Source organism: Stereum hirsutum, assembly GCF_000264905.1.
Source record: "Stereum hirsutum FP-91666 SS1 unplaced genomic scaffold STEHIscaffold_2, whole genome shotgun sequence".
Classification (NCBI taxonomy): Eukaryota; Fungi; Basidiomycota; class Agaricomycetes; order Russulales; family Stereaceae; genus Stereum; species Stereum hirsutum.
This window is the reverse complement of record NW_006763132.1, coordinates 2,343,925-2,362,028: the sequence shown is the minus strand read 5'-3', so window position 1 is coordinate 2,362,028 and position 18,104 is coordinate 2,343,925. Positions and strand designations below refer to the sequence as shown.

The 18,104-nt window shown below is 52.5% G+C and overlaps 6 protein-coding genes across 6 annotated transcripts; 1 reads left to right on the top strand and 5 right to left on the bottom strand.

Moving 5' to 3' along the window:
- Positions 1–516: 516 nt before the first annotated feature.
- STEHIDRAFT_73138 (uncharacterized protein) lies at positions 517–2,513 on the bottom strand. Its single transcript, XM_007299400.1, has 4 exons — positions 2,505–2,513; positions 1,966–2,432; positions 1,684–1,755; positions 517–1,434 (listed from the first exon to the last, which is right to left on the bottom strand). Exons 2-4 carry the CDS (start codon positions 2,078–2,080, stop codon positions 1,211–1,213), a joined length of 411 nt encoding a protein of 136 aa, XP_007299462.1. The 5' UTR covers positions 2,081–2,432; positions 2,505–2,513; the 3' UTR covers positions 517–1,210.
- A 372-nt stretch (positions 2,514–2,885) lies between these two features.
- Positions 2,886–6,828, bottom strand: STEHIDRAFT_73134 (Zinc/iron permease). Its single transcript, XM_007299399.1, has 14 exons — positions 6,768–6,828; positions 6,474–6,606; positions 6,344–6,368; positions 6,165–6,240; positions 5,913–6,031; positions 4,972–5,277; positions 4,864–4,878; positions 4,580–4,748; positions 4,198–4,202; positions 3,807–3,954; positions 3,592–3,650; positions 3,296–3,338; positions 3,132–3,175; positions 2,886–3,058 (listed from the first exon to the last, which is right to left on the bottom strand). The coding sequence occupies exons 2-14, from the start codon at positions 6,523–6,525 to the stop codon at positions 3,046–3,048; spliced, it is 1,074 nt and encodes a 357-aa protein (XP_007299461.1). The 5' UTR covers positions 6,526–6,606; positions 6,768–6,828; the 3' UTR covers positions 2,886–3,045.
- Positions 6,829–7,115: 287 nt separating this feature from the next.
- On the top strand, positions 7,116–8,044 carry STEHIDRAFT_107876 (uncharacterized protein; the record flags this gene model as incomplete). The annotated part of the gene is made up of 4 exons (XM_007299987.1): positions 7,116–7,614; positions 7,677–7,716; positions 7,771–7,924; positions 7,994–8,044. The coding sequence occupies 4 exons, from the start codon at positions 7,116–7,118 to the stop codon at positions 8,042–8,044; spliced, it is 744 nt and encodes a 247-aa protein (XP_007300049.1).
- Positions 8,045–8,584: 540 nt separating this feature from the next.
- STEHIDRAFT_128228 (uncharacterized protein) lies at positions 8,585–10,283 on the bottom strand (the record flags this gene model as incomplete). The annotated part of the gene is made up of 3 exons (XM_007299986.1): positions 8,585–9,001; positions 9,074–9,929; positions 10,003–10,283. The coding sequence occupies 3 exons, from the start codon at positions 10,281–10,283 to the stop codon at positions 8,585–8,587; spliced, it is 1,554 nt and encodes a 517-aa protein (XP_007300048.1).
- Positions 10,284–10,693: 410 nt separating this feature from the next.
- Positions 10,694–13,775, bottom strand: STEHIDRAFT_73130 (ARM repeat-containing protein). Its single transcript, XM_007299398.1, has 4 exons — positions 13,495–13,775; positions 12,055–13,432; positions 11,914–11,997; positions 10,694–11,858 (listed from the first exon to the last, which is right to left on the bottom strand). The coding sequence occupies exons 1-4, from the start codon at positions 13,629–13,631 to the stop codon at positions 10,908–10,910; spliced, it is 2,550 nt and encodes an 849-aa protein (XP_007299460.1). The 5' UTR covers positions 13,632–13,775; the 3' UTR covers positions 10,694–10,907.
- A 1,525-nt stretch (positions 13,776–15,300) lies between these two features.
- Positions 15,301–17,445, bottom strand: STEHIDRAFT_48378 (alpha-trehalose-phosphate synthase TPS1 subunit; the record flags this gene model as incomplete). Its single annotated transcript, XM_007299186.1, has 6 exons — positions 15,301–15,537; positions 15,648–15,845; positions 16,008–16,235; positions 16,357–16,524; positions 16,607–16,814; positions 16,898–17,445. The coding sequence occupies 6 exons, from the start codon at positions 17,443–17,445 to the stop codon at positions 15,301–15,303; spliced, it is 1,587 nt and encodes a 528-aa protein (XP_007299248.1).
- Positions 17,446–18,104: the final 659 nt, after the last annotated feature.

The window sequence follows — 18,104 nt, the reverse complement described above, 5'->3', positions numbered from 1 at the left end:
AACAACACGTAGCCAATCTGACCGCCAGGCTGTCTGTCGGTCTGTCTGTCTGTCTGGTCCTATGTTGCACAACCAGAGCAGAACAGACTCGAAGGACGGATAGAAGCGAACGGCCGAACACAAACTAAGGGGACGACTGTCTTCCCGTTGTATAGGTCTGACTAGTGACTGTGGGAGACTGACACAAACAGCCAGAGAGTCAGACAAGCATGCACAAAAAAGAAAGAAAGAAAGAAAGAAAAAGAACGAAAAAAAGTGCAGACGTCTATATCACAAGTGACGGGCAGACGGGCAGACGGGCAGACAGGTATCGTCTGTTCGTTCGTTTAGAGTTGAGATTAATCACAGACTGCGATTCGAGCCAGCCAAACCGATTTGAGCCAGATAAACCGATTGAGCCAGGCGAGGCGAGATATATGATTGTTGGTTATGACATGACATGACATGGACGTGACATGAGCATGAGGCGGGGTTGGGGTTGCAAAAAAAAAAGTTTCAATAAAGGAAATCATGTAGGCTGTATGTAGTACTAATAAGGTCGAACGCAACGAAACGAAACGAAACGAAACGAACAAAAAAGGGAATAGGGGAATTGTAAGGTAGGTAGGTAGGTAAGGTAGGTAAGTAAAGCCGGAACGCGTGAAACGACGGAGGGGAACGGGAACGAGGATGCGGGTGCGTGTGCGAGAAACACAAAAACGGAGGAGAAGGGCGGTGAATAGATCGAGCATTGAACGAACGCACAAACGAACAAACGAAAAACGGACGATTTGGACTGACTGTTTATTCTATGAAAATACGAAAATACGAAAATACGAAAATACGGAGGAAGAACGGACGATGGTAGATAGAACGGAGAACGGAGAACGAAGATGGATGGATTGGGAGGTAAAATGGAAAATGGAAAATGGAAATTGCACAGTGCGACGGAGACGGAGACGGAGAGGATATGAGAGAGATGGATATGTATGGATGGATATGGCGGAGAAACAGCATGGACAGAGAGACGAACAGACGAACAAACACGGAAACACGGAAACGGAAACAGGGGAGAAAAGGAACGACGTAGCGCGACAGGACGCTCAGACGAACGAACGAACGAACGGCGACGCCCGTCCGTCCCTTCAACGTCAAACGCCAAACCTCGGAAACGCTAGCTCAACAAAAAGACGACACAGGAACAAAGAAAGAAAGAGAACTCAACCACACGTTACCGATGCGGCGCAAGCGTCGAAAGCATCAACCCCTGCGCGAGCTCCTGTTTCCACGACACGCGCTTCACCGCCTCTGCGAAATCGACCCACTCCCGCCTCCTCTCCTTGCTCTCCAGCCATTCCGCATCCAGCCCGGACACGTCTAGCTCGAAGAAGTGATATGTCGAGGACGCGGAGGGGATCGTGGTCACGTAGCGCGTGATGTTTCCGCGGACGCCGGCTAGTTCATCGTGATTGGAAGGACGGTGGGTTGATTGACAGAGGACGGTGGGTGACGGGTGGGTGGGGTGACGCAATGCGACGGAGCGCGGTGGGTTACCGGAGTGGGTGCGTGCGGGCACGGAGATGCGGGCAGAGGCACGGCATTGGTATGGGTGGGGTATTGTTTCGTGTTTCGCGATTCGCGAGGAGGAGCGATGAAGGGTAGGTTAGGATGGGGCGGGACGGGTAGAGGGACAAAGGATGAGACCTTCTTCCAGGGCTTCTCGCGATGCTGCTGCCTCGAGCACACCATCTGTTGACTCCCAGCCTCCTTTCGGCACTGTAGCAGTGCATGACCAGACGGGTGAAGACAAAGAGAAAGGGTAGTCAGTTTCGGGACACATACAGATGAACGGAGACGGAAGCAATGGATCAGGCACGAGGGAGGAGTGAATCAGGAACGCGTGGACGGGATGTAAAAAGCCAAGAGGGAGTGGTCGGTCATATGCGGGAGGAGGAGGGGTGGATAGGAAGAAGAGCGAGTACTCACAAACCCATCTTTCTGGTCGTTTTCTACTTGTGACGACGAGGACCTTTCCGGCGGATCTTGCGATAGGTATCGCGCAGCAGACGACGCGGGGTGTCGAGCGGCCTTTTGTCGCCATGGTAAGCAGCGTCGGTTGATTTGAAGTTGAAGCGAGTGAAGTCGAGCAAGACGTCGTCGACGACGAGGAAGAAGAAGAAGAGTCAAAAGTGCAGGAGCTGGACCCGTGAAAGGAAGAGCAACGACTTGAGGAGGCAGGGAGGAAGGCGGCCAGGTTGATAGATGTGGCTTCTTGTGGCTGGCAGGCTGGGATATGACGGACACGGAGCCGACGGGGATTGGAGGACGTAATGGGGCTATGGATCCTTGACTCGTCCGGGAGGTTCGAGGGCGGCTGGCGTCTACGAGCTGCAGCCTCCTGCGATGGATCGTGTTGGGGTGCTGAAAGGAGCGAGGAAGCCGTCGACGTCGTGCTGGACGATGGCACGGGTGAGTATACAATATATATAGTGGCCAACAAGGGGACAGCTGGAAGGGGAACATACTGTGACTGTTCTTGTTTCCGGGGAATGAGTCTGTGTGCGAGGACAGAGAGCGTATAAAGTGGAAAGAGGACGGAGAGCGAAAAGCGAGTCGTGTGGCCGCAATTCCACAAATTTCCAATTACGCGTCACTTTCGGCGGACCCGGCAGCCCGGCCCACGAACCACAGCACGCACGTTCCTACTTACTCTCTCCTTCCGGCATCACTTCCCGCCCCCTCGTTTCCGTCCCATCAACGCCCTCCCCTTCCGCTTCCGTCCTCTTCACTCACTCCTCCTCATCGGACACGGCTCTCCTCACACTGAGAGAAGAGCTGTTAGTCGTTAGATCACCGGCGCTTCGATTCTCAATCAGCCTAGTTGTACTGTATGGGTATTCAAGCGGAACAATTGTAGTACTACATAGTACTAAAAGCCCCCGTCCCACTCTCCCTGCGCCGTAACAAACTCGACTCACACACCCCTACCTCCCCGTTTGCACATGTCAAAATCCCCATCCCCATCCACCGCACTGCGCCCACCCAATCCAACTTACTCCCTCTATTCTATTCGTTCCAGCTGGACCCACAGTTATAATTTTAGCACGCACGCAGACAGGAAGACAGCAAAGTATGATCGAAGAACAACTCACGCCACTAGGAACATACATAGCACTCCGAACGCCATCGCACCAAACTGGGGTCGAAGTTTGCGTCAGTCAGTTACTCGTTTCAATCTCAGAAGCACAACAAAGGGAAGAGGACGAGGAGGAAGAGGGAAAAGAAGAAGGGATAACGGAGGAAGAACCGGACTAACCTCCCGAAGCGCCTGTTTCCCGCTCTTGCTTTCTTCCAACAGTCTATGTGCGTGCGGTCGGGCGCAAAGAATAGCATGGAACAAGTCAAGTCAGTCAATCCCGTCATTCAGTTCTATCGAGGCACTTTCGCCTGTCTGGCTGTCACTCTCTGCTCTGTCCGGTCAGAAGAGTGGCACACAGCATACGGCCTAACCGCAAGGGCATTCGGGTCGAGACAACCACTCTCGACTCCGGTCGGACAACCCGGACACACGGACTGGGACACTGGGACGGACTGGGGGATAGACGGACGTACGTGGGTAAGACTGCGACAGCGCCGATGTACATGAACCCGCCCGCTACGAACGGTATAGTCTGTGTGTGAAAAAAACAACAAACAGTCAGCACTCCTTCGGGGCCACCGTACAACAAGCAGCAAGTAACAACGAACATCGAACAGCGAACAAACAAAAGAACAAGTAATACCGTCCAATGAAGACCGAACAACCAACCAAGGAAGGAAGATCAAACAAGCAAGCGACTCACCAAATCCGCAAACCGCACCGACGTCCCCAATATCCCACTCGCCCTCTGTCTCAGCGCCGCGACGAGATCATTCGAGCCGGCCGCGCTCTCGTGCCCCGTCGACACGTTGTGGATCGCGATGCCCATGAACGTCCTGCGTTCGTCAATCAAATTGACGGATGGTTTGACGAGTGGACGGGTGGACGGGTGGACGGATGGACGGGTGGATGGGTGGATGGGTGAGCGACGCGGGCGCCGCGAATCGAATCGGGTGACATGCATATGCACGATCAGAAGGATCAGGATCAGAAACCGGAAGTGAAAGGAACCAGTCAGTTCAAACGCCAAACACGACGCAGAGGGCACCTGATGCATAGAAAGAAAGAGCAAGACTTACCCGACCTGGAATACAGCAGTCGAATTTCCCGTTGTCGCGATGTCGCAGACCAAACCGGGAGGGAGAGTCCGTACCCATCCACAGTCCAGGCGAGGAAGGGGAGTTCAAAGTTCAGGGCCAAACGAAAGACGAACGACCCAACGTTCGTCCGGATTTGGTCGTTGGTTTACGGTCGTGCGTCGTATACCAGTGAGGGAGGGAAGGGAAGGGAAGAAGGAGGTAAGGGCCAGGGGGGAAGAAGAACAGAACAGAACAAAGTGTCAGTCATATGGTACGGTCTTCAAGAACATCAACGAAGAATCGTCCTTCAAACGAACGGTCGCAGGGAACGCCACATGTAGAAAGAAGCAAAGGTTTAGGAACAAGGGGGACAACTACTCACGAACGCCCCAACGGCAGTCAAGAACTGCGACTGCATCGCCTCTCTCTTCGTGAACCCGCTCCGGATGAGGATGCTGTAGTCCGCGATCTCGTGTGGGATCTCGTGCGCGAAGCAGGCGAGGGTCGTCGTAGCGCCGATGAGCGGGCTCGAGTAGAATGACGCAGCCATGCTGTATAATGTATGTTTGTGTTTGTGTTCGCGTTCGAGTCCACCGAGGCGTGAGCCGTCAAATCGCTGTCGGTGAGCAAAAGCAGTGGAAGCGAGATATAAACGAGCAGACGTACGCGAGACCGTCCGTACTGCACACATACAAAGAATAATAATAATAGGAGAATGAGCGGCTTTGCATCGGAGAATAGACAACGCCACAGAGAGAGAAAAAACCGACGCACATATTATGGCAAAAATCACCAAATAAATTCAAATACGCAGATAACTTAGACACCTGGGCGTGTTTCTCCTCTTCCTCGCCCTGATGGTCTTCTCCGCCGACTTTTTTGCGCTCCCGCAGGCCGTTCGTAGATTTAGCCGCCACACCCGTCGCAGTCCCCTCGGTCTCGCCACCACCCTGCTTTTCCTCCGTATGGCTGTGAGAATGCGAGTTCGAGTGCGAATGGCCGTCCTCTCCTCCTCCGCCGAGAACACGTAAAGTCTTCTCCATGACGAAGAAGGCCGCAAAGCCTCCGAATATGCCTAGACTGTGTGCGTGCGCATGTGTGGGTGTGTGTACGGAGCGGACGTACGGATGCATGCACGGGGAAGGGAAGGGTGAAAGGACATAACGGTCAGCAAGGTGCACGGCTCATCAGAAACAAAGTTGAGCGAGAAAAGGGGAAAAAGAGCGAAGGGAGAGGCGTCAGGACGCGAAGGACGATTGTCACGAACGAGCGCGAAGTAAATGGGAAAGAACGTGCGTCGTCCAGGTGGGCTGGGACACAGTGACGGTATGTATGCATGCATGGAGTGGTTGTTCGTGGTTCTGTGGTTCTCGTCAAGCTTCAGACTTCAAGCTCCGATAGCGATGGGTTGAATAATAGCCTGCCACGGTTGTAGTCACGGTGGAAGCCCAAGGGAAAATACCACGTAGAAGAAAAGAATGGATGAAGGCATCGTGCAGCGCATGAGGTCGTCCAAACGGCAGGAAAACCCATACGAAGACCAACGACATCTTCACGCGTAGTGTATGGGTAAGGCGGTAGATAGACAAGTACCATGAAGTGGGTTAAGTTAGGATTCGGCATAGACATCAAGGTCGAGAGACTATGGGCCGCATGCAGACAGGAATAGAGAGACAAAGAGAAAAAAAGGGAGCGGAGAGATTGTGGTACATTACCCGACAAGGATGTTCCGCTTTTCCTCTACCATGACGAAATGGGCGGAGTTGTCCTGATGTTCGCCCATGAAGGAGTGTGGCACCAAATGGAGGAAGACGTCGGAGAGGAGTCCACCAGTCTATTTAAGGCACGACCATAAAGGTTGTTCAAGAAAGAGCAAAGTCAGCACAACGTGCAGGTTTTATATGGCGCGACGGGTAGCCAAGTTGTGGCCCGCGATGGTAAATATACATTGAGAGAGAAAGACGCACCGCGAAAGCCGTCATGGTGTTCAAGGTGTTGCGGTTGATTTGAGCAGGGATGAACGCGAGAATAAAATTAGGGACCCTATAATTTCGACGTTCAAAAACACCAAGAACCATAGTTGGTGGCAACGTTAAGACGGCATTTGCAGTTAGACTCGGGTCAGGCAACATCGAAGGAGACGCACGAGCTGATGTAGAAGGTACCAAGCACTGAACGAAGTTCAATTATTATGAGCATAGTCAGTCTCGACGTCGTGTTGAGGAAGTGAGGCTGGGCCGTAGAGAGGTCAACGGACTGGAGTGCATAGTACGCACCAGAGTTCCATCCAGGTCCAAAAGGAAAGAGCCAGGCGAAGACTTGTCGCATGATGGGTGATTCTGTACTTGCAAGCTCATGCTTCACTGCCGATAATTCTTGGACGGCAGGGCATGCCGCGACGTCTGCGTCCTACGTATGTTTGAGGTGGTCGACGAGGCAATTGCATTCCAAAAACATCACGAAAGTGATGGTCCACGGAAAGAGCATACATGATGCAGAACGAACCAAGAAGAACGGGCACGTGGGGCTGAGCAACCGATTTCGCGCAGCAGCCAAGACATGGAGCGTACCGTGATGAGGCCATCAGATCCAGACTTTCCGGCAACAAGAACAATCAAAGTAAGCACATAGAGAGCAGCAAGACAGGAAGAAATGGGTCGGAGGGATATGTTGTTCATGGTTTGCTGGCAGGTAGAGAAATCTGGAACTTGGCGGGGACGATGTGAAAGTCGGGATGGCTTTTTATCTTATCTGATAACTGTTTATGGTAAGGCGTCATGTATTTGATCTAATCAACGCGTTCAGGCACTGATCAAATATTACGGACGCGACGCGATGACTCGACGCGTCGATCAACAAACGAAACTTGAACGAAACGATCCACTGCACCACGTCCAGCACGACCACGACTATACACAATGACTGTGGCTATCTCTCCCTATCCTTCTCCAGATGAAGAAATCATTATCCGAGCTGTTGAAAAGCGTATGGAGGAAGCCATGGCTCCCTATGATCCGTCTCACGACGCGTACCATGTCCGTCGCGTCCGTAGAACGGCTCTTCAGCTCGCAAGAACGATTTCTCCATCTTGTCTCAAAGCTCCAGATCTCCTCGTAGTCGAAATCGCCGCTCTTCTTCATGACGTCCTTGACAAGAAATATGCCCCTCCCGCTGCGCTTATCGATCCTTACAATACGTACTTCGCTCCTTTCTTCCAATCTCTTACAGAAAAAGTGCCGAGCATCGATTTGGTAAAGGATGGAAGAGCCAAGGACATCGCGATGATTGTCGAGAATGTTAGTTGGACGACAGAGAAAAAGTTGAGGGGCGAAGGGAAGTGGGGGAGTTGGCATGAGCAGTGCGTTGAATTGCATTGCGTGCAGGATGCGGACAGGTTGGATGCAATTGGAGCTTTCGGTTTGTCTTCTTCTGCTGGTTGTCTGCCTTGCACCGACTTACTGATGTTCAAATGTTTGTAGGGATAATGCGTGTGTCCGCCTACAGCGCTGCCATCAACCAGTATGTCAGCTTCTGTCTCTTCTCCTTTGACCCCCGTATTGTAACTGTACTCAGGGTATCTCGCGGCGATAGAACACTTCATGCACCGCATGGAGACCCCGTCCAACCTACGACAGCAATTCAACACTTCCACGATAAACTTCTTCATATCCGCGAACGCATGAAGACCGAGCCAGGCAAGAAAATGGCCGAAAAGAGACACAAAGTTGTACGTTTAAATCGCCCCTCTTTTGTCCATAGTCTACTTTGTATTCGTTACACTGACCCTCTATCCTAGATGCTCGACTTTCTCGACGCCATAGATGAGGAGTATGACGGCAAGCAATAGTTAGCCGCTCTAGCAACCCTCCAACTACCTTTTCTTCTCACTACCGGAATTTATTCTCAATCTTCAATGTGACCCTTGTCATCCTTTGCTCTGTCGTCACTACGGTTGTATTCAACATACTTGACATTATTATACTGGGGCACACAGCTTAACCAGCGAAGCCAGGGAGTAGGACCGTAGATATACCGAGATACCCTGCATTAGTCTCGCTGGAGTTGGATCGCGGTCGTTTCCGTATATGAATGTTTGGTTGAAATGTAGAGCCTTTGCAGGCGATGGTCGTTAAACAAGCCATCACGCTGGAGTCAGCGACACGGAAAGTGAACGCGATGGGAGGACATACAGGTCTGGCTTATAAGTTAATTGTCCTTGATTATGAACAGATAGGAATGAGACATTTTACGCGGGCTCGTTCAGACTAATTTAGAATACATTGAGAGATTTGTAGGGGCGAGAACGACGGTGTCCTGACTGATGCACGACGTCAAGGTGTGAATATCCTGAAGACACAGTAATGAACCACAAGCACGCACCTCAATCTCAATAGAAAGTGAAGTTCCATGTCACCGTCATCAAATTCTCATGCCCCTCTTCTCCTCGCTTGCTCTCTAATTTGTAACAAATTCCGGTGGCCGAAGTATCCAGGCCGATTTCAATTGCCTCCAGCAGCGGACACAGAGCGCCGAGCTTTTGTACGGATTGCACCAGATGATCTGCATACACGCGTAGCCCCTCTTCCACGATGAACCACGCCTTCTCCTGATCCTCCACATCGAATTCATCGAGCTCATGGTCTCTGAAATCGAACTCATCAATGTCGAGAAGTACTCCTCCGGCCGCGCCGGCGGTATTAAAGTTCGCCACACCACTTTCCCAAAGTGGAACCCGAGGGAACTCGAGTCGAGTGATTTTCTGCAGCGACGGATGACAGACCTCAACGGCGTTGAAGAGATCATGCTACAGAGTTGAATATAGGTCAGATTAAGACCAGGGACATTGTTTTTCTTGGAAGTCTATGGCGGGACATACAATTGTAACCTCACTCCTGTCTGTGTCGTCGATCTGTATTCTCAATAGGTCGGTGAACTGCACGGTCTTCGTGAACAGCGGCAGAGAGAGGATGCAATTCTTCCTAAGGCTTAGATAGGCCTTGGTAATACACCTCGAAGACGCCTCGCTTCCACCCTTCAGTACCGGTGTGGCAATCTTTCGTTTGAGGCCCAAGCCACTGAAGAGTATGGAATCCTCAAGACGTTCCGCCGCTATCAACGCGTACAATTCGGCCATGCACGGAAGTGGTGACAAGATTCGGGAAGGAAGGAATTGTGACAGCATGCTGACCCTGATGATCTTGAGCGAAGGATGACGGGCCATGAATGAAATTGCCTGGTGTTCGAGGAACAGATTTGATACAGAACGGGTCAGATCGATTCCGAGCGTCTCCAATCCGTTCAGAGAAAGCGATCCCCATTCTTGCGGAATGCCCTCCGAGGGTATTGTAAGAGTGCGAAGTCGTGCGCCGCCTGCCGTGCGGAGGACTTTCCCCATGGTTTCCCACGAGAAAGGGTGAAATTTATGACCGAGTGAAAGGTATCCGCAACTGATCCGGCTGAGCGACGTGGATTGAATTGTTTCGGTGTCCAACATCAAGAGCGGTTCGGGCGAGTCTATCTCCACGGTCTTAAGCGAGGGATGTTCATTTATGACGTCTAGGAGTTGCGCTGTGATGGACGGCCTCCCCAAACGTTGTGTGATATCGAGACGAACGAGACCTGGTGCAAATTTGAGGAGATCTTGCACGATTTGGTTGAGATGAATCCACTGGATTTCGACGATTGTCGGTCGTGACCAATTGGTGTCTTCTTTACCTACGAAGTGCACAGAGCTAGATTACATGGGATCGGCAATGACCACACATCAGTTAATCCTCGATTGACTCGAGACAGGAACTCGCGCACCGCAGGTATGTAGAGATGTCGGAACGAGACAACAACGTCCGTCGTATGAAGTCTGCTTCCTTCTCTAGAGCGTAGCTGTCTACTCCGATGACGAGTACTTGAAATTGCGCAGGCAGACATATCATTCGAATACGGTGGTTGACAGCGCAGAGGCTTTGCAGGGTGAAATCGAGGTGATAATGGCGAGATGATATTTTTGTGAAACCAAGTCCATCCCAGGCTGGTATGAGATACTGAGCAATCTCAAGGACCAGGTCGTCTGGCAAGGTCAACATGGACATCCCGGCTCGCTGGTATATCTTGAACGAGATGTCTCGGTCAGACTAGCTGCCCCCGAGACCACTGGAGGCAAACGAGAGCGTCACCTTTGCGAATGGGCAGAACTGAGACTGTCCAAAGAATGTTGGTTGTTGGTCCCTATGACTGCCCGTAGTCGACTCGGAAGTTGGAGACAGTAAGTTAGTACTTAGACAAGATGCATGTCCGTGACTAGCCAAAGGTTGGACACACACTGCCGAAGTGCGGCTGATGCCGAACCCTCGGGTCATTCCTAACCGCACAATTGCCACTTAAGATCGTTCAAAATCCACCTCTGAACGAGACTTGAACGAGACACGCTGATTGTAAGGCACCAGTAGAATGGCAGAGGGGGTGCGTCGATGAACCTTCGTCCTTACCACTCAGAGGGATCATGATAGTCACTTTGTGGGAAGTAAAATCTTGCTCGGAAGAGAGAAGTTACGGGGAAAGTGTGGTAGAAGAGTGAAATAAACTGTCTAGAAAATGGAAGGAGCACATAAGGGGAGGGGTGGTTGAATCAATGTCTCAGAGCGAAAGTTATAAGGGGAAAAATACGAGGACCGTTGAGAATGAGAGTATGTACGAAAGAAGATAAGGAAAGAAAATCAAACTAATAACGCGATCAACTTGGCCTTGTTCATTGACTTCTCCGCTATCCGTAACTTCCGTTCCTCATCCTCATCCAGCCCAGCACCCTTCATCATGACCACAAACAGATCAAATGCCTTGGGCGCATCAATCGCAATGTCATCCAACAGCTCAGCTAGCGGCACGAAGCCCTCCTCGAATGATGCAGGGGAGCAGAGATTGTTTTCTCTCGCTTGAGCGAAGAAGGCTGCGACGAGCCACCCGTCCGCTTCCGTGGACTCAATGGCGGCCATGGCGAGTCTCTCGATGAGTTGAAAGTGGTGCTCCTCGGGAAGACTGCGGAAGTAAGACTCGGCCGCACACAACATGGGCATGCTGAAGAATTCCTTGACGTCCTCGTCGATAATCTTCGTAGCCGCCTCCTCCGACATTGAGGGAGGAGCAGAAGCCTCAGCACGCCCGTCCTCAGAGCCAGCCTCCGATCCGGCAGGGGTATTCTCCGCCTTCATCTCCCCGAGAGCTTTAGAACGAGGCAGAAGCTGAAGCTTTCTGTGTTGTGTGGGCCCAGGGACACCGCCGGGCTGGGTGAGGTTGACACTCGTCTTGCGACTCGCCGGTCGGCTGGGCTTCGAGGTCGTAGCCTCGACAGCAAGTTCGGGGTTCTGACTGAGCATGGAGAACATATTGGAAGTGGAAGCCATGCGGGACAGGGAAGCTTCGCGGCCATTGGCCTCCTTCTTTCCGGCAAATACGCTGCTGGGACCAAATCTCATCGGTGTCGATTTCGCGATCTTGTAAAAGTGAGACAGGTCGCCGGCCTTGGGTGGAGGACGATTGGGTCCTGAAGTAGTACCCCAACGATCGGGACCGATCTGTTGAGGTTCGCCACGGTCACCACCACGAGAGCCACCGATGCTCATCTGGCGCTCGCGGAACTCCTTATCCTTCGCAGCTTTGTCTTTGACAGCCTGTATGCAAGGTCAGAATACAGACAGCTCGAGGCATATAATAGGAAATACTTACGGCCTCGTAAATCTGCCGGATGGTCCGAGAACCGCTGGGAGTATTGAATAGTAGCCACCTATGCTCCCGAAGCTCGATAACATCCTAGGGGCCTGGCAGTAAGTAACGAGCAAGACGATCAACGAAGAAAAGTCCACAGACCTGCAACATGAGAGCTATACGCGAATTCACCTTCGGACTCTTCGTCAACTCCTTCATACGAGCGAAGTACACATCCATATGCGCGTGCGCCTTCTCAGTGTCCAAAACCGCCCCGACGGTATTCATCAACGTGCACAAACTCTCGATCTCCTCCTCCTCCGGGTTCTCGACGTTTCCGAGCAGTTTCTTGATACACTCGTGCATGACACGCTCCGTCAACATCTGCAGCATGAACAGTTCACCCATGAACCTGATCAAACCGAGACCTCTCTGCTTGGCCTTCTGGGCTGCATAGTCCTCGTCTGAGTAAAGCTCGCCCTCTTCGGCCTCCTTGCTGCTGGCAGCGTTGGCCCTTGCCGCAGCTTCGTCCTCCGTCGCCTTCGTGAGAGCGGCGGCGGCGCTTGTCTCCCTTTGCAACCAACCACGCTCGAAATCTTCCTGACAACGATTGAGAAGGTACTTGCGGAACAGTTGACCACCCACGATAGGTTTGCCCTCCTGGTTCTTGATGCCATCGTCCTGAACCTTGGGGCTGATTGTCTCCGTCATCTTACGACAGAGCCTCGCGTACATCTCGGAGAAGGCAGCTTCATCGGTAGCCTTCTCAAAGACAAGCTTGATGACCTGGATGAGCGTACGAGCGTCCTTCTCGGTCTCGGACTTGTTGGCCCAACTGATGATCTGGTCGGAGATCGAGTCGAACCTCTCCATGGTAAGTTTGTTGAGGAGACCCTTGACCTTACGTTCGACCATTTCGGGTGAGTCGGGATCCGGTGTGACGGCAGCGGCGGCTGCTCCACGGCGAGTACTGCCAGCAACCCATCGGTTTGCGCTGGCCTCGAGAGGAGCAACAGGCTCGAGAGGTGGACCCATGTTAGACATGGCGGGAGTCGAGACGTGGACCCTGTTCGACTCGTTCCTGGTCTGACCGATACGCTTGCTACGGGTACGCTCGCGCTTTTTTCCAGAATCCGGTCCGCCTTGGCTGTTCGTGCGCGACATTGGTGGACCACGACCACCACCCATAGCGATGCCACTCAGAGCGCTCCCAGCGAGAGAGGTAGAACGACTCGGACCGTTAGCCAGGGCAAATCCTTCTTCGCCGGTTTTGGCGGTGGTGGCGAATTGAACCATACCGAACCCGGAAGTCTTGCCCATGGAGCTGGGAACGAAACCGAGACCAATCGAGGCATTGCGACTGACTGATCCGGAGGGAGTGACCATGCCAGAATTGCGGCGACCAGAGCCACCGCGAGTCACATCGAAGCCGCTGGAAGTCTGGTCGCTTGGCTCCAAGCCGAGGGCATCGAGCGGAGGAAGGTTGTCTGGCTTCTCCTTGCAGACCGCCATGAACTGTGGGAGGAAGTCGCGATCGTACCTACGAGAAAGTGATGATTAGTATGGGATGTGAACAAGTGATGAAAGGTGTGGTAAACATACCTGAACTTGCCCTTGGCGGCGCTCGCATTGAGCTCGACTTTCGGGCTCTTGATGCCTTCCGGGTATGAGATCTCATGAAGGTCCTCGATGATACGAGCGGTGGCGAGAGCGGAGGGTAGAGGTTGTGGTATGTTCATAGCTCGTACGGACTGAGAGTTCAAAGGACCAGGACGGCGTTTGCCCGGAAGATCAAGGACCGCTGCAGTGTCGATACGGAGAGGCTCATTGTCGGGCACTTTGTCTCTAGCTTCCTCAGCAGCCGCAGCCAACTCAGCCGCATCAGCGGTCTTGCTAGACTCCTCAGGCACACCGACATTCGAGCCGTTGAACTGCGAACCTCCGTCTGTTTCCTTCTCGGACTTGTTAGCCCAGTCGACGAGCCGGTCGGATATCGAATCAAAGTTCTGCGTTGTCATCCTGTTGAGCAGAGCTCTGATTCGGATATCATCTGCGGCTATCAGCGGCGAAGTAGATCTCTCCTGTATGCAGGTAAGCAGGACGGATATCAGAGAACCTTCGAGCAACACAAGACAGTATCGATTATGTATCGCTCACCATCTATATCAGCTTCAATACTAGAGGCGATGGGTGTGAATCTCTGGGAGGAATCGTAGAGGGCAGGAAGGCGTATGTAGGCGCCAGGGTGCGCCTCTACTAGTGCCCTCCCTCCCCACGCCACACAAATACGTTTGGTCGATCGTATGCCGGTGAGCCCTAAAGCCTAGTCACGAGCTTCGTCAAACGGCAAGGATATCTTTTCACCTTGTAGACTGCGATACCTATCAGTAGAAAGTCACATACTATGTGGCCGATCCAGGCCACGAACGTGATGGCTGCCTGATATTCATGTCCTATACGTCCAACTCGAAAGTCACAACTTCTTTCCCAACCTCCGCAAGCTGACAGGTGTCAAGTCGCATAAAGAAGCTAGGTAGTAAGTAATCAAGCACACGGATAAGAAACAGATCCGAACCATAATCAGTGTGAAGTTCTTGAAAAGGACTCTTAAGGACACACCCAACAAATACATACTACCCATATATGCCCGAAAATTTCTCGTATACTTATCCGGATCCGCTTCTAGTCATTCACAGAAACACAAACACAAGGGGTCTCATCCGATCATAAATCGACTTCAGCCTCCTTTCTGCACATTAGGTGCTCAGCGTCGCAGAGAACAGCATCGGGCAGCGAGTCACGTTGAAGAGAGCAGAATCTGCTACGGAAAGCTGGGGAGTACCTACGTTTGACTCGAGGCAGGTCCTGTGTTACAGTAGGTAGTCGGACCATGGACGCGTTCACGGACAAGAACAAAGTTCAACTTGAAGACGCGCCCGAGTCGTGAGCGCTTAATTAGAATTTGAATTCGGACACTGCTGTGGCGGTGGCGGTGGCTTCGCGGAGACAAAAGGCACATGCATTCCCTATTCGGTCTGCTCGACACAGACAAGCAACCAAATTGATGTAAACACACAAGAGATGAAGGAAAACAAAAAGCCCGTTGACAGAGGGAAAAATACAAATTTGCGCGTATATATGTAATATGTATATTTATGTATGTATTCGAGTATGTATGTATGCATGTATGTGGTACACCTTACAACAACAACAAAAGCAGCCTCTTCGATTTCATCGCTAACGTAGCCCAACCCACCAAGTCACCGAAAACGCGGGAAATCCCATCTAAGTAGTCGAAAGCCCAACCAGGACCCAAATATGACCCAAAAGCAACGGACACATACGGCTCTCAGCACGACACTCCAACCTGAAGCCTGACCGCCTCACAAAATCACGAAATCCCCAAAATCACGAAGCAATAACAGTCGCATCCACCCCCACCGGCGACTGCTCCCCATCCCCACTCCCATCCGCAGCCGTCTCCAACGCTGGATTCCCATTCGTACTCCCCCCAGGCTGATTCCCCGCCGTGCTAGCAGGCAACAACTCTGCCTGGCCGCCTTTATCTACGTCTTCCGGCCTGATCTTCGACATCTCGCGCACGAAGGAGGTGCCCCAGAAGGCGGCGGAGTATTTCGTGACGTACTATACGCGTTCGAGAGTTCGAGCGTAAGTAGGAGTTCGAGCGTCAGTAGGAGTTTGAGCAGTGTTTGGAAGATACAGGAAGAAGGGGGAGAGGTGGGAGTCAGACATACCTTGAACAACTTCCGATTATTCTCCACCCTCGTATCCACGTCCATCGTCACCGCCTCATGTATCGCGTCCGCGACCTGCTGCGAGTCCCATGGATTGACGACGATCGAACCGTTCAGCGATTGTGCCGCGCCAGCGAACTCAGAGAGGATCATCACGCCGTTCCGGGCTTGTTGGCACGCGATATATTCGTATGAGACCTAACCAAACCAACAGCCAATACAACGCACCGTCAACATCAATGATCAGTAACTCTCCACTTGAAAATACGAAATGACGCGACGGAGCAAAGGAGATCGGAGAGGGAGGCAGGGAGGGAGGGAGGGGGAAAAAAGAAAGAAAGAAGGAAATTGCAAACGCACCAAATTCATCCCATCCCTCGTACTCGACACCAAACAAACATCACTAACCGCATAAAGCGCACACAACTCATCGAACGGCAAGCTCTTATGCATGAAATGGATAGGCATGAACTCGACCGTTCCGAACCTTCCGTTGATCCGGCCCACGAGCTCGTTCACCGTCGCGCGTAGGTTCTGGTATTCTTCGACGTCTTGGCGGGAGGGGACGGCGAGTTGTGCGAGGACGACCTGTGTTGTATGTGTGCAGATGACGCCACGGTGTCACATTTGGTTAGTTCGGGTTGTTTGTTATGTGAGGGAGGACTTGGGGTGGGGATGGAGAGGGAGAGGGAGGAAGGGGGAGACGCACCTTGCCGATCCATTCGGGATGTTGAGTGAGGAAGAGCTCGAGCGCGTGTAGTTTCTGTGGGACGCCCTTGATATAATCCAAACGATCAACACCCACAATAACCTTCACGCCATTAAAGCGCTGCTCGAGCTGCTTGATCCTCTTCTGGACCGATTCCTTCTTCAAGTTCTATTACACACACATACCATCCGACTGTTCAGCACCACGACCTCAAAAACAAAAAGCATAGAGGTGAGGGAGCACAACACACCTCGGTGAAGGAGGTAGGGTCGATTCCGATGGGGAAAGTCCCGACGTGGGCGAGCCGGCCTTCGAACTCGACGCCGTTGGGCATGGTGGGGAGACCGAGGATACGGGTACATGAGGAGAGGAAGTGACGGGCGTAGTCGTATGTGTGGAAGCCGAGCAGATCGGAATAGAGCACGCCGAGCAGGATCTCTCTCCGCACTGGCAAAATCCTACGAACGGTCGAGTAGGTTAACACACAAACCACAATGTAAGAAAATGAGGGGAAATAGGGGTAAAAACAGAATAACGTTACCTGTAAATCTCGGAACTGGGGAACGGCGTGTGAAGGAAGAAGCCGATCTTCACTCCGGGTACATACTCGTGTCCAAACGCAGGGACATCGGCATTATCCAACCCCTCCGTGAGCTTCTCGAGCTCGTTCGAAGTCACCTCCCTCATCTCGTTTGGACCGGTGACGAGCCCGCGCAAAAACATGGGCAACAACATAAGATGATAATCCTGCACCCAGACCATACTCCCCGGCCTGACCTGCTGCTTGACGGCCTCCGCGAACTTCATATTCGCCTGCCGATACGCGAGCCAGTTCTCCTCGTCGAAATTCATCTCGCCGGGGTGGTAGTGGAAGAGCGGCCAAAGGATAGAGTTCGAGAAGCCGTTATAGTGCCGGTCTGCGACGTCGTCATCGAGGTAGACGGCCTGGCAGGAGTACTCGTCCATGAGTCGTTTGTCGACGATGGGACGATCCTTCGGGGGGATGTAGAACCCCGTCCAGCCGATCCAGGTGAACGCCATGGACTTCTTGGTGCCAGAGAGTGCGGAGACGAGCCCGCCTGAGGACATTTTGAAGTGGTACTCGCCCTGGGCATCTTTCGTGATGGTGATGGGGAGACGGTTGGAGACGACGATGAGGTGCTGGTTACCGTCGACGTTGAGATCCGAGAGCGAGGGCTCGGAGATTGGCATGATGACTGTGGTGGTGGTGGAAGGGAAGGAGAGAGGATGAGGGGGAATGTGTGGGGGAATACTCGGGATGTCTGGAGGACGAGTTATATAGGATGGACGACCGGATTTGGGGAGGAGTGATAATCGGATGGGCCTCTTCAGAACGGACTTCTTCCTTCGCGAGGTTCTCTTCAGGATCGACGCTGCGGGCAACTCCTTTGCACAAACCGTCCTCCACAAAATAAATCACTTAGCCCTCGTCGACGTCATACCTGACGTCCCCGGCCCGTCCCCGCATCTCGCCCCCCGCCTCGACGCGTTCTCCGTCGATATTTCGCGAATTTTCTTCAACATACCGTATGTTCCTGATTATCGCCTCGATATCCCTCAACGGTCCGACCTCAAGAAGCACATCCTTTTCCTGGAAGCCCTTTTCCACCGGCTCTTCCTCGGTCGTGCCAGCTCTCTGCCGACGGTCCGCCCCTATAGCACTTTACATCCTCTCAATTGACGATTGGACCGCCCAGGGTCGGAACATCTCGGACACAAGGGTTCCT

Bases quoted from the DNA above. Each gene is read 5' to 3' on its own strand.
- STEHIDRAFT_73138 (XM_007299400.1), bottom strand. From the start codon at position 2,080: ATGGCGACAAAAGGCCGCTCGACACCCCGCGTCGTCTGCTGCGCGATA. The intron at 1,756-1,965 runs GTGAGTACTCGC...GCACTGCTACAG, and splicing joins ACGACCAGAAAGATGGGTTT to TGCCGAAAGGAGGCTGGGAG. The intron at 1,435-1,683 runs GTCTCATCCTTT...ACGATGAACTAG, and splicing joins GCGAGAAGCCCTGGAAGAAG to CCGGCGTCCGCGGAAACATC.
- STEHIDRAFT_73130 (XM_007299398.1), bottom strand. From the start codon at position 13,631: ATGAACATACCACAACCTCTACCCTCCGCTCTCGCCACCGCTCGTATC. The intron at 13,433-13,494 runs GTATGTTTACCA...ACTTTCTCGTAG, and splicing joins GCCGCCAAGGGCAAGTTCAG to GTACGATCGCGACTTCCTCC. The intron at 11,859-11,913 runs GTAAGTATTTCC...CCTTGCATACAG, and splicing joins TCCGGCAGATTTACGAGGCC to GCTGTCAAAGACAAAGCTGC.
- STEHIDRAFT_73134 (XM_007299399.1), bottom strand. From the start codon at position 6,525: ATGCGACAAGTCTTCGCCTGGCTCTTTCCTTTTGGACCTGGATGGAAC. The intron at 6,241-6,343 runs GTGCGTCTCCTT...TCGAAATTATAG, and splicing joins GGTACCTTCTACATCAGCTC to GGTCCCTAATTTTATTCTCG. The intron at 3,176-3,295 runs GTTAGTCCGGTT...CTTCGACCCCAG, and splicing joins GGAAACAGGCGCTTCGGGAG to TTTGGTGCGATGGCGTTCGG.